The following is a 14140-nucleotide window of genomic DNA, read 5'->3' as shown; positions in this document are numbered from 1 at the left end:
ATACCCAAGGAGACAGTGCGTATATGCAGACACGTTAAAATAACTAGTGTATGGCCACATGTATCCCTTTGGCTTATCTTACAGTGGTTTCCAGTGTATTTAGCAGGATTTTGTGTAACATATTTGCTGCACCTAAATGGATACGACCATGTTGTGCAAATATAATGTTTTTGAACTCCACCCAACTTGATATTTGTCCTTAGATCTTACTGATAATCATCAGATTCCAATGTACGATTACAACACAACTTCCAGTGATCGTCGGTGGCATTTTTACTATAAAGAAGCCGATCAGTTGTTGAACCGAGCTGATGCTGTATCTTTCTGTGCTCACATGGGAGGTCATCTTCCTATAATAAGAGATGCAGATGAACAAAATAGAATTGCTCAGTTTCTAGCTGTAATTATGAAAGGTTTTTTTTAATTTAATGTGACTGTTTGAACAGTTAACATCAAATTGTTGACATGCATTGCAGAACATTTATACAATCGTAACGTAATATTTAAGTGTTTAATTTATTTTTATTATTATGGGTCCCCTTCCCTGAAGGGGACGCATCTTGATTTCACTCAGTTTTTTTTTTCTTTTTTCTCAGGTGAAGTTTGTCCATGCACTTTTGGCATGAAATCTTTGGTGAATTTGGATGAAACTTTTACAGATGGTAGATATATTTATGCAGATGTGCCATTTGCTTTGTTTGACTTGATAACCCCATTATTTACCCCGCTAGACCCCAAAGTGTAAAACGTTTTTGTATGTTGCTGCGGGAGCAAACGAAAGATTTCTGTAGTGTAATAGTATAATAAAGGCACCAGTACATATCTTACTTGTGTTTGTGCATTGCTTGATGGACGTTTTTGCACATGCCAGTCAGAGGGGTATTAACAGCCTTATGACGTCAGAAGCATTGACGAATGTTGTTAATAACACCTCTAGTGGTTAGAATTTTAAACATTGTTCGATTTGGATAAAATTTTACTTGACTGTTAATTAGGTCATTGTGGTTTCATATTTTATACTTTTGGGTGTTAAACCCCATCAGTTACCCCACTGACCCCTTAAAATGGGTGAGTTTTTTAAACGGTGTCAGAATTTAGTGAAATTTGAAATACTTGCAGAATTTGTCATTTATAGGTATCAATTGTTTTATTTAACCCTGTAACCCCAATATTTACCCCTCTAGTCCCCTAAAAAGGGTAAATTTTTTAAACATTGTCCGAATTTGATGAAATTTGGACAGCTTATAGAGTGTGCTATTCATAGTTGTTGTTTGTTATGTTCAACCCTGTTGCCCCAACATTTACCCCACTAGCCCCCCCAAGATGGGTCCATTTTGTAAACAATGTCAGAATTAAATGAAATTTACATAGCTTGTAGAGTGTGCCATTTATAGGTGTAGAATGTTGTGTTCAACCCTGTTGCCCCAACATTTACCCCACTAGCCCCCTAAAATTGTTAAATTTTTTAAACAATGTCTGAATTGAATGAAATTTGGACAGTTTGTAGAGTGTACCATTTGTAGGTGCTGGTTGTTCTGTTAAACTCTGTAGTACCCATCATTTACTCCACTAGACTCCTACAGTCATGTACAATTCACCATTAATAGGAGCTGATTGTTGTGTTTTAGCCTATTTTCTCCATATAGCATATTTATTTATGCACAGCACCAATCACTGTATGTGACGATACAATCCAAACTTTCTCATTGTTATCTCTTGAAATGCATTATTTACAACTTTGCATGTGTGGGGACCCATGAGTTTCTGCTTGCGGAAACGACTAAGGTTATAAAAGACAGTGGATGACATGGGACCCAATATAAAATAAGTGTCGGATGTAAATATATGAATACACTGTTGCTGCCAGGCATAACGTATCAACAAAATTTTCAGCTCTTCCGGCAGTTTTTTATATAAAAAACTGCCGGAAGAGCTGAAAATTTTGTTGATATGTAAATATATGTTAAGAAATAGGTCACAGTGTACGTGCAATGGCAATATGTGCTAAGCCACCCTTCTAGTTTTGTATTAGTTATAAATCGGATGCCTTTTTTTTATCTGGTAATATTGAGTGTTGTCTTTTTACATGTTAAAAAACAATAAAAATGCTTGTATTTAGAAACACTCACCATCATGGCAAGCATTATTTCCAGTGTCTGAACCATTATCTCATTCAAGTGCTTGGATTGGGATGACAAGGCAAGTTGGTTATCCCTTGGACGAAATGCGTTGGGATGATGGAGTGAAGGCCAACATGCATCCGGATTGGTACAAGAAGAGAGGCCTTCCACCTCCTCCACCAGATACTGCTAAAAGTATGTTCATAAGACACAAAAGTTAATTGAAATGAAGAATTGGGTTAACAATTATCTCTATTTCATTTTATTAAATCTGCCAATGCCAGTTATTAAAGCTTGTTTGTTTCATTTTTATCCACGGTGAGCGGGTAATGCCTCAATGCGTTCTGCTCACAATAAGTTCTCTGTCAAGCTGTCTGTTTTATTACAAGTCTGTTGTTTTATTTTTTCTACTTGGGCAGTTGGTAATGCTAATTTAGTTTAAACCATCAGGTTTCTGGTTTGCAGCAATACCACTCAAGTTTCTTGCCCAAGGAAACACATGCGGCCATGATAGAATTAGAACCCACTATCTTGTGACACAAGAAGGTTGCACTTACCACTTGGCCCTCTAATCGCATTTATGTAAAATCCAGTAGTGTAATGTGTCATCTACTTTTTACAGTGTTTGAATATCAATCTGAAAGCAGACAGATTTGTATGTCGATTGTGTTTTAAACTATTACATCATATTAAACTTAAAAAAAACTAACAATGTAATCTATTTATCAAACAGCACTTTATTATGATCTCACAAATCATTTGTTATGATATGAAATTTAACCTTAGTGGGAACATGTGCCAAAGGTTGCTAAACCCCAGTTTAATGTAAGAGATGCTTGGTATCTCTGCTAGAAAGCAAGAAAGTCTAAACACTTCTAGATTTGTTTTTGACAATAGTGCAGCAGCCTTCCTTTAATAACTGTTTAATGTTTGTGAAGTGTTGCAGCTTTGGAGGTATCCACCTTTTCCTGATGGTGTTCGACATGTTGGTGGTAAAAGTATACAAAAGTATTGTGTTGCAATTGGAGAAGATGGTCTGTGGTTTGACTGGGATTGTTCAGACAAAATGCATGTGATTTGTGAATTGGGTAAGACTTTATAAATGTTTTGATTACTTATTTCTACTTTGATACTGTAAATTGCTGTGTGTATAGTTGACATGCATTATGCAAAACTTTTTATTCTGTAAGAAAAAAAAACGATGTTTTAATATGATTTCAAAAAGTTTGTTAAAAATGCCCAAAAGACAATAAAATCATAGAAGAAACCTAAATGTGCTAGATGCCCTAAAATGATTGCATCTTTTCTTTGTGGACTGTATAAATAGTAACCTGTTTCTATCTCCTGGAAAATATATTTCTTTTATATTTCCAGGCCCTTTTTCTAACTTTGAACGATGGACAAAGAGAGTCAAAAACTCCACTGAACCAAATGACGCCTGGTGTATGGAAGATTGTGGTGCGATGAGACTTGACATGTTAAAGTGGAAGCGCAACCACACAGCTTTGAAGACTGAGTACTGGAATGATTATTTCTGTAACCTTAAGTTTGGATTTGCGTGTGAAGTTGGTGAGTGTCATAAATTGTTTCAACATGATGAATGTTCAGGTATTACTGGAATCAGCCCTGAGTTAAAGAAATACTGCCTTATCATTTGTCATTTTTGTATCGCAAGACATAGGCTTGCAAAATCTGCTCTGCTGTGGGCCTCCAATCGACCATCTTAGGCTGGTACTCTACCAACTGAGCTACACAGACTAGCTTATTATTGCCTGCCTTTGTTCAGGCCCAGAGCCCATGATTTGCTTTGGAACTGTGTGATTAAGAAAAACAATATCTAGTGCAAACTCAAAGTACCGACTGACTAAGTCATTGGTTTAAAAACAGTTAAAACAAAAAAAACATATACCTTTGAGTTTGCACCAGACAATATTTTTCTCAATAAAATGTTTTACTAAAATATTTATATTTACAACTGACAAAATTGATTGTCTGTTAAAATAAAACTTGTTTTTTCATGATTCTGTTACATTTCATAATATACTTTGTTTTACAGAATTGCCTCCACAATGTGGAAGTTATCATCCACCCTTGAGCTATGGCTGCATTAGGGAAATTTCTAAAGAAGTAAGAGTAGTTTTATTTTTATTAGTTTCTTAAATGTTTCTATGTATCTTTAACAAGTTTTGTTTCAACTTTTATCATCGTTCATTTGTTCAAAGACACAGTAGTTTGGTTCAACCATTTGAATCAAAACATGTTGCAGCAATGAGTTTTTGTTTTTTTGCTCTTTGCAAAGAGAGAAAAAATATTTGATCTTTGGTTGCATTGACATTATAAAACAAAAACTTCGTTGATACTGAATAAAGTTATGTTGACTTGGGAAAGGTTGCTGATTTCTCCTGTATAAGATAGATCAGATAAATCTGGTTAAATGCATGACCAATTTGCCAAGCAATTGAACAAATTTACACACTAAGCCAGTGATCCTAATACTGTGTCGCGGCACACTAGTGCGTTGTGAGAGATTTCCAAGTGTCCTGTGAAATTTTCCTATTTTAAAGTTTACTGGTGTTTTAGGACTTTATGACGAAATACTGGTCTGCATGACAACATTTCAAAGCTCATGTTTTTATTACTGGTAATCAAAAGCATCCTTACCCGCCACAATGGAGTTGAAAAGTACCATTTTTAAAACTTTTGTTATGTTTACCTGCAAAGTGTGCTGCGGAAGAAAATTTTAGTTCTTTAATACATCGCATGCTTAAAAAGTTTGAGAACCACTGCACCAAGCAGATTGACTATGCAATGTTGTATTTGTGGCAATTTTTCAAACAGGTTGGTTGTGACCCTGATGTCTTACCAGACAACATCTTAGATCACTTCTCCAAGCAAACTGCAGGGAAACTTCGCAGCTATTACAGAGAAACAAAAGACAAACTCGGTGTATCTGATGCATTGTTTTTCGAACTCTGCTTGAAAACAATTTTATCTTCCATGGAAGACCCTGAGCCAAGCTGGGACATTCACACCTCACTAGATCCACTAGAACTACTGGGTAACTCTGCAAAAATGGTTGTTTGTCATTCAAAAAAAGTTGTTTAGCCCTGGTTAAGAGCTTTCTAATCCTTTATCATCACACTATTTTGTAGCCCGTTTTTAATCAATCAATTTTAATCTTTCTTGTTGTATAACCCAACTGACAAAATAAAGTTGATCACTTTTTGTGCATTTATTTCCTGACCTAACCAAATCTATACAAGCTGTAAAAAGTACCTTAATCACAGAAGTGATATAACTGTTTTCAAGATTAGTTTGACATGTATGTTAAGCTTAATTCATTCAACCTTGTTGTAGAGTTTCAAAAAGTAGGCGAATCAAATGTAATTTACATGTTGAACAAAGTTCCATATCACGTTGCTGAATCAATTTGCAAATCAATGGATGCTGTTCTACCCACTGTAAGTATCTGATGACACTTACTTCTACATACATCGAGTTTTCTTGAGACAATTAGTAGTTTTGGCTTGTTTCAATTCTTTATTGTCAGCTGTTGTGTTATCTTGCTATTAGTATTGGGAAAGATCAACAAAATGTTGTTTCTACTTTGTGTTGTTGCAATGATTAAACAGTTTTGTGATCTTTCACAATAATTCTTATTTGACAGTTAAAAAACCAGACCCTTGCTGAACAGCTGGTGAAGAAAATCCAGGAATCTGACAGAGTTGCAGGCATTTCACATTGGTGGATTGGTTTGGGTGACAGAAAAGTGAAAGGTACTGATCATTGGATGAAAGATTGTTCATTTAGAGCAGGGACGGGCAACTTCTCCAGTTGGCGGGCCTGATATGGGAAAATGAAGTACTTGGCGGGCCGGATTCCTGAATTGATACATTAATCGCGCATTTATCCAGTGATTTAAAACGCATTTTGGACCACCTAAACCAAACACAATCAAGAACGTCACAATTACAATACCTAACCCAACAATCTAACTGATATGATAAAATTATTCACCACAGCAAATTTAATGCATACACAACAGACTTAGATACTGCTCAAACACTAACTAGGCTACACGTGTGGAAACAAAGGAAACCGTGAAAGCAGGCCACACATGCACAAGGTTGGCAGTTATGTCGTAACAATGGATGTATGGTGCAATGGTAACAACGGCGGGAAAGTTTTTTGCTATTGGGGAGCGTTACTGTCCGTTACAACTATAATTTGACATAGTAAGCAAGTAGTGGGGGATTGCGGCAGACTGTGGCCGCGGGCCACATTATCATGTAAGACCAGAAACTGTCTGCGGGCCGCTCAAAATCACGTCGCGGGCCGTATGTTGCCCGCCCCTGATTTAGAGTGTCAAAAATCATCAACATCAACGATTTTACTTGAGTTTCAGTATTGTCAATACCGATACAATAAAAAAATAATTAAAAGCAGATGGTAAGTCAGACAGGGTTTATTTAATCAGGTTTTGGCCACCTTTAAACTTAAGATTAAACAGCATATGCATATAGCATATAACAACATATATCAACGATTTTACTTGAGTTTCAGTATTGTCAATACCGATACAATAAAAAAAAAATTAAAAGCAGGTGGTAAGTCAGACAGGGTTTATTTAATCAGGTTTTGGCCACCTTCAAACTTAAGATTGAACAGCATATGCTTGATTCAGCTCTGATATCTTGTTAGGGTGCATTTCTTGGGTTTCGGGCTTGTACTGTTGTGTTGTTCTGTTTGCAACTAAAAGCAATATTTTGGCTAGCCATGGTGTGTCACCTCTAATATATTGTGGTTTCACTGCAGCTAAGAGGTATTTTGCCAGCTAAATTTACTGCAGCAGAAGGGTAGAGCTACTAACACCATAACTCACTTGACACCCAAAGTCGATTTGGTTATATCTCCAAAAATGCTTACGGTTAGTGCTATTAGGGTCGGGGTAAGGTATTAGCACTTAAAATTCATTAAAACTAACCCAAAAAATGAGTTACTAATGTAAAAAAATTAAAAACTTATTTCCCAACCCAACCCATTTATAGCCGCTAAATAAAAAATTCAGCTCTTTACGCCCCCTAATCGACTTTGGGTGTCAAGTGAGTTATGGTGTTAGTAGCTCTACCCAGCAGAAGGGGCTTAAGCCAGGCTAATTAAAATTATTATAACGAGGTGGTGTAATAATCTCACTTTTTACTTTCTAGTGTGTTCTTTTTTATCATCTGTGGACAGGCCACACCTGAATGTATAATGCTCTAAATGAGTCCCAACCATGTTATTGCTTCTTTAAAACATTTTTTATCATTTTTTTTTACTTCAGTAGTTGCCATCCTAAAGTCAAATCATTGGGTTCTACAGGCTTGGAGCAATGTCACATAAGCACTTTTTTCTCATTGAAACACCAGTGGTTCCTAAATCCTGTTTGTCAGTTACTGATTTGTTTCACCAGGTTTGTATGAATGGTCCAGTGGAGAACCTTTGGACACAGCTGTCGGTCATTACACCAACTGGTCACCCACTTCAAGGGGAACAGTCAAGGGAAACAACTGTGTGTCTATTGATGTTTCTGACGACATGAAGTGGGTTGCACAAAACTGCAGTGTTAAAAACGGATTTATGTGTGTCAAAGGTAAATGGTTTACGTAAAAAAATCGAAGAGTTATTGTGAAACTATCCAGTTACACCACGACTTTGATGATTGTCTTGGGTAAAGCTTGTTCAGAATATCATGTAATCATGGATCCCTTACATTCTTGATGGTAACACATTCTTTTTTCATCTATGTTTTCTGTAGAACGCTGTTGTTTTTCTCCCATTTGGTCAAGAAAGAATGCTTTTAGTGATGTTCTGTAGCACGCTGTTTACTTAGTCACATACCTAATTACATTTTTATGCAACTATTCGGAGTCAGTGAAAACGGTACATGCTATTTTCAAACTTACATTTACAAAACTGGTGAACAACTTTGTTCATTTCAAGCTTGTTGTGAAACAATCACACAATGTTTTTTGGTAACTTAATTCAGTCAAGCAATTTTATTGAAAAACTTGCTTTTGAACAATCCATATCATGATGATCAAACAAGACCCCATTTCAAGCTTGTTGTGTATATAGTACACTGCTATTCATATAAGGCATTATTTCTAATGTCATATGATGTTCTTGACTCTTGCAGTGACAATTGAATACCCTGCCTCATATGGTTTCGTCCATCGCGATGAATGTTATCATTTTCGGAATGACCCATTAAATCGTGAGCAGGATTTTTATGCGAAACCAATCAAGGAGGCTCAGGAAAGCTGTGAAAAGACGAATGGGTATTTGTGGTTTGTGTTCATATGTTTTAAATTATTTTTTATTTGAATGAGGAAAATATGAGTTGCTATATTAAACTGGAAATAATATATACCTTGTGTTTGTATAATTCAAACTATGTTTTGTAGATGACATGATTTGCTACATCTGTTTAACAATCTGTGCTTGCAAATTTCGTTTCCAGCTTTGATACATTTGATTTGCACTGTTTTTTGTGAAAAATACCACATTTTATATTTTCATTTAATTGGGGACAGATTTTATTATAAGCTGTAAAAATTTGTCTTCTTTTTAAGGCAATTGAGTTTAGCTGATGATGCAGTCTCTGCTTTATTCCTAAAAAACATGATATTTGCTCGAACAAACTTTACACATACCTCCATTGGCAGGTAAGATTGAACACATTACTGGTAAGTAGGGATGTGCCAAAACTGCAAATGTTTTGTTTCATCGAGTACCGAACATCTCACTCTAATGCTTGGTGCTCGGCCGAGCACGCTCGGTGCATTATGACGTCACAAAAATCCCCTTTCTACGTTTTAGCTCTACAAGGCCTCCTACGTCACCGGCGGTGTTTTATTAAGCCATACATGCCCATAAAGTACATGTTTTTCCACCATCTAGTGCAATTGAAAAATCATTCATTTTGTTCAATGCTTGGGTCAGTTTGTGCAACTGCTCGGCCGAGCATCAAAAACAGCGATGCTCGGTACCGAGTACTCGGGTTCTGGCTCGGCTCGGCCCATCCCTACTGGTAAGATTGAAAACACTTAGGAACTTTTGGATTAAGTTTGCTTGGAGTCATTAACTTTTTTCTGGTGATTTGCTAAACGTTGGTAGTGGTTTTATAACAAATAAATAACAATTAAATGTTTAGACTTTCGACACGACCGAGTGGTTTGGGCAACCACCTTGTGTGCTAGCTTGAGGCTTCTAATCTTTTCTTAGAAACTAAGTATATACTCCAACCTAGGATCAGATCGGTCAACTAACTTGAATTCACCAAAAGTCCAAAAAATAAATGATTAGCAACAAAAAAAATGACCTAATGGACTTGCAATGAAACAGGCAGCTTGGAATCAGACTTAAGGGAATAACATACTCAGGAGTTTCTCCATGGAAAAAATGAAAGACATACAAAAACAAACACTACAATACATCTCAGTTTAATCTCACTGTCGAAACTCATTTCTGTTTATTCGAATGTCTTTACATTTTCCTTTGTTTTAGGTATTGGGTTTCTCTGTTTGATAAACCCTCTCCATCACGACATGATCCAACAGAAAGAGATTGGAAGTGGATTGATGGAGACAAAGAAACGCTATTCACCCCCTACAGACCGTTTATCAAAGGTAGAAAACCTAGTGCAATGAACACCAGTGACTTTAAAATAGGCTTTTGGTTTTTAATCATATCGTATTTATGCATTGTATTTATTTATTTTATTTTGAGGTCTAACGATGAATCACTATCAAATGCCTGTTTAGCAGTTGTATTAACTTTTTATAGGGGTGGGCTGAGCCAAACCAAAACCCGAGTACTCGGTACCAAGCATCACTGTTTGAGATGCTCGGTGCTTGGGCGACCCGTTGCACTAACTGACCAGAGCTTTAAAATTGTATGTTCATGGGGAAAGGGGTATCCAAGAACAGAATTGATTGTGTTTATTTAATGCACTATTTGGTGAAAAAACACGTACTTCACGTACTTAATACACCGCTTGTGATGTATGGACAACACTAGCATGGAATAAGAAATGTTTGTGACATCACAATGCAACCACCGTGCTCGGCCGAGCAACAAGCATTAACATGAGATGCCCGGTGCTTGACCAAACAGAATATTTGCTTTTTTGGCCCATCCCTATATTTTTTGTTCATGTTTAAGATGCAAAAGTTGAAGGAAATTCATTGTTTATGTTGAAAGCATCCATTTGTTTGTTGAAATTAGGCAAAAGTCTTGTAACTGAAGTACAGAACACCTGTAGAACATTAAGCTTATTTTAATTAAACTGTCCAAAGATCTTAACCACTTCAACTATGTTTCTGTATTTTATGGACCAGTCCTAGTTTTTTATTGGAACAGTTTATAAGTACCAGCATTTTCCACTGAATCATTAGATTCATTGTGTTTTATGAAGATTCCTTCATGGTTGAAAACATTGGGTCTCCTTCCTCAAAAGACCGGCTTATATATGAGGAACGATGCATTTATGGTGACCAGCAGGACCACACATATGGTGATCCGTTAGGAATGTTTAATCCACATTTCTATGCAAGAAGGTGAATTTGTGCATGTTCTGGAGTTTTGTATCGCACTACCTGATTCATCTTTTTGCAGACTATAGAATAAACATTCAAATAGTCACAACTTTTCCTAATTTTCTTATTTTATGTTTTTTTCTTTTTTGCTTTATTTTCTGGGTGAAAGTTGATTAGAATTTGCTGATCAAAATTTCAATGAGAAAAATGTATCAAACAAAGCTTATGTATTAAACTATTTTATTGATTGGTATATATATTTCTATATTTGTGTTTTTCATAGGCACAGCTTATGTAAATGTCCTCTTTCATAGATATTTTTAAAAAACTTTTTTTGTCTTTACAGCAAGTCTTGCGATTACAATCAGCCACAAACAGTATCTTGGGTTTGGACGTCTTCCTATCATCTTCTTCACCTTTACACTGGCCGATGTCTCACAGCCCCTTTTGCTATCAGCGACAACACTACTGCTGGTATCTACTCTACCTTTTCTGTAATGTTTTTCGCTCTCTCTTTTCTCTTATTAGGTATACCTGAGTAAAAAAGAAAACTAAAACTTGAAGACATCCTTAATTACTGTTTTTTATTGTGATTGTTTTTGTTTGCTCACAGATTAAACAAACCTGTAAAAGCATCGATCCAATAAATGATAAGCTGCAGACAGTGCACACTATTTCGACTTATAAGGTCTCATCATTACAGCTGTAGACGAGTGATCCCCAGTATTGACTAGTGCAGCCATCCAACGACTCTAGTTTGTTGGGAGTAACAGGGTGAAAACCCATGCCTCACATATTTTGTGCAATGTCACAACTGGGCATACACCACATAGAAAACTGGCTCACAATGACCAAGAAACTGCTTGTGAACCAAAGTTGGCTCAGTGTCACAACATCAATTTAAAAGCATCGAGCTTATAAATGATAAGCTGTTGGATGGCTACATTAGACAATACAGCTGTTCTCTCGTCATCAGCGGCACTGGTGAGACATAATAGGTCGAAACAGTGTGCACTATTTGCAGCTTAGACAAACCTGTTTCAGAGTAAAAACTAGTTGTACTGGTATTTCTTCACTTTGAATTTACTTTTCCAGGTTTATTTCCTGGTGTTCGAGTTCTTCCATGCAACTTAACTGATCCCAATCAACAGTGGATTTGCCAGTCAAGAAACCCTTTCCATCTAAAACTGAGAAACAAGGACTTTAGCTTGCTTTATGATAAGGTTTGGTAAACTTCAATCTACATTATAGCATATATTTATAAATATAATTTCAAATAACTAAAAGCTGTATTTGTGTAATTCAATATTTCACAGTCACAGCATTTCATTTATAGCATCTTCTGACTTTGGTTGTTGTAATGCAACTGTTTTAAAAAAAAAATTTAATATAGAGAAATGAATGAATACAGTGTTGTTGCATATTAGATGCCCTAAATCCGACTACAAAACATCCGATGAGTTAAATGCAGGGTTGCCATATCATCCTTATTTCTAAGATTTGTCCTTATTTTGAAGGGCAATGTCTTGGAAAAATTCATTGTCCTTACTTCTAAGTACAGTTTGTAAAGAAATAAACTTAACATAACCTGCCATCATATGAATTGGCTTGTAGGTTGAACCATGGGATCGTGTGCATATGGCTGGTCTTCATTACAAGGACGATTGCAAAGCTATGTGGAGAACTTTAATGGACAATCAGTACTTGTGTGATGAAAAGCACCACCCTGGATGTAAGTCTAAAGTCGGATAAATATGTATTTCATTGAACCAGGATGGTTAAGGGCTCATAAGTTTTTAGTCTCAAGTGTTTTTTGTTGATGTCAGCAAAAGTGAACCATAAATAAAGTAAATTTACTGACACTAACAGACTATTGCAATTCCTTAATAAGGATTTGCTGTTGTAGTAGCTTGTTATCATACAAATAAGATGTTGCTACCGGACATAATACATTACTTTTGTTGCTCTTCCAGCATTTTAAAACATTTAATATAATTGTTGGTTTACAACAGTGGTTCCCAAACTTTTGTGGACCATAGCCCCCTTAAAGTAACTTTTTGGCCTCGTGGCCCCCTTCGAGTTACCATGTAGGACCTGTGGTCCCCTTAAAATGTTGACAGCAATCTTGCATGGGAATGCGGTATTAATTTTGGCCATAAACAGGTCTAATAGAGTAAATGAGTGTGATAAACCTCACTATAAACAAATAGTATGTGAAATAGTCGCTAAAATTTGGGAATAAAGTTAAAGTGTAAATGACTTTTAGTGGGTGTTTCTTGTGAATCTACGCCCGTGCCCCCACGGAACACAGCTCGTGGCCCCCCTGGGGGGCCATGGGCCCTGGTTGGGAACCACTGGTTTACACAATAACAAATACTGTTTTAAGCTCTGGTCTGTTTCACAGATAATCTTTTCCTGGCCAAATCAACAAAAGTTAAACCAATGCCCAAATCTAAAACTGATTGTGATGTTGCTCATCTTTCTGGATCCGAATTCACAAGTCAGAATGAAATGGAACAAGCTTGTCATTTCAGAGGTTTGTTTACTGTAAAGTTCTCTTGCTTATAGAACTTTGATTTTCTGTACCAAGTACTTTAAACCAGTCTAAAACTAAATCGCTAGTATAACCTAGAGTTAGATTACGAAACACAAATTATGAATAGGTGAACATTGTGGGATAAAATGCTAAGAAACATAGTTGATTTTAATCAATTTTTTCGAGGCCATAACCTACTTTTACCCCTACATAAACATTCAAGAAACTAAAGACATAAGTAAAATGGGGAAAAAAAACAGAAAAAAATGCCTTGTATGTCATGGTTTGTTGCCAAACCCATTTAAAACTCTTTCACAAACATTTTTAGCCTGTATGTGTATGAATGAGAAACCCTTTAACATCAAATCGTTCAATGTCATGACTTGATCACAGGTGGAAGATTAGCCACTAAAGCTGATATTCAACAAGCTGTTGCTGATGGATTTGTTGATGGTTGTTTCTGTGGTTACGTTGGCAACGAACTAATCGGGGTGAATGTTCATCATGATCCAGTCTGTTCATGGGCAGTTGGGATCCACCCAAACCCTGCTGGCTTATTTGTTTGCTCAGGAAATAAAACAGATGCAGTCTGGTGCTACAGGTCAGTGTTGCTAGAATGTCCAAAAAATAGTGGCTTTGAGTAGTGTATAACTAAAAGATAATATCAAATATATGATGGTTTCATTGTGATAGTTTTAAATTACGAAAACAAGGTAAAAAGTATGTGACATGGTCTGTCATACCCAAACAAATGTCCATGCACTGACCAATTTAACAAGCAGTATGGAAGATGCCTAATGGTCATGATTTCCAAATTGATAAATCTAAAACAATAATAGGCTTTTCCTTTTTAACTATTAACTCCACTTGCCAATTGCCTTTTTTTAATTCTGTGTTCTCAGCAA

At 36.2% G+C, this 14140-nt stretch overlaps 1 protein-coding gene across 1 annotated transcript in view; it reads left to right on the top strand.

Moving 5' to 3' along the window:
• Window positions 1–207: 207 nt before the first annotated feature.
• Window positions 208–14140, top strand: part of LOC145223728 (sushi, von Willebrand factor type A, EGF and pentraxin domain-containing protein 1-like) — a 35520-nt gene continuing 21587 nt past the window's right edge. The window contains exons 1-18 of the mRNA XM_080090119.1: window positions 208–400; window positions 2120–2315; window positions 3059–3208; window positions 3495–3689; window positions 4177–4247; window positions 4959–5178; window positions 5478–5581; window positions 5788–5896; window positions 7573–7752; window positions 8299–8440; window positions 8735–8827; window positions 9669–9790; window positions 10579–10720; window positions 11046–11173; window positions 11795–11922; window positions 12314–12431; window positions 13104–13235; window positions 13629–13836. Coding sequence (XP_079946245.1) covers window positions 230–400; window positions 2120–2315; window positions 3059–3208; window positions 3495–3689; window positions 4177–4247; window positions 4959–5178; window positions 5478–5581; window positions 5788–5896; window positions 7573–7752; window positions 8299–8440; window positions 8735–8827; window positions 9669–9790; window positions 10579–10720; window positions 11046–11173; window positions 11795–11922; window positions 12314–12431; window positions 13104–13235; window positions 13629–13836 — 2609 coding nt within the window. The 5' untranslated portion in view covers window positions 208–229. The remainder of the gene's footprint in view (window positions 401–2119; window positions 2316–3058; window positions 3209–3494; window positions 3690–4176; window positions 4248–4958; window positions 5179–5477; window positions 5582–5787; window positions 5897–7572; window positions 7753–8298; window positions 8441–8734; window positions 8828–9668; window positions 9791–10578; window positions 10721–11045; window positions 11174–11794; window positions 11923–12313; window positions 12432–13103; window positions 13236–13628; window positions 13837–14140) is intronic.

Source organism: Phallusia mammillata, chromosome 4 (genome assembly GCF_965637545.1).
Source record: "Phallusia mammillata chromosome 4, kaPhaMamm4.hap1.1, whole genome shotgun sequence".
Classification (NCBI taxonomy): domain Eukaryota; kingdom Metazoa; phylum Chordata; class Ascidiacea; order Phlebobranchia; family Ascidiidae; genus Phallusia; species Phallusia mammillata.
Note: the sequence above shows the minus strand (reverse complement) of the source record. Positions and strands in the feature narration are given on the sequence as shown.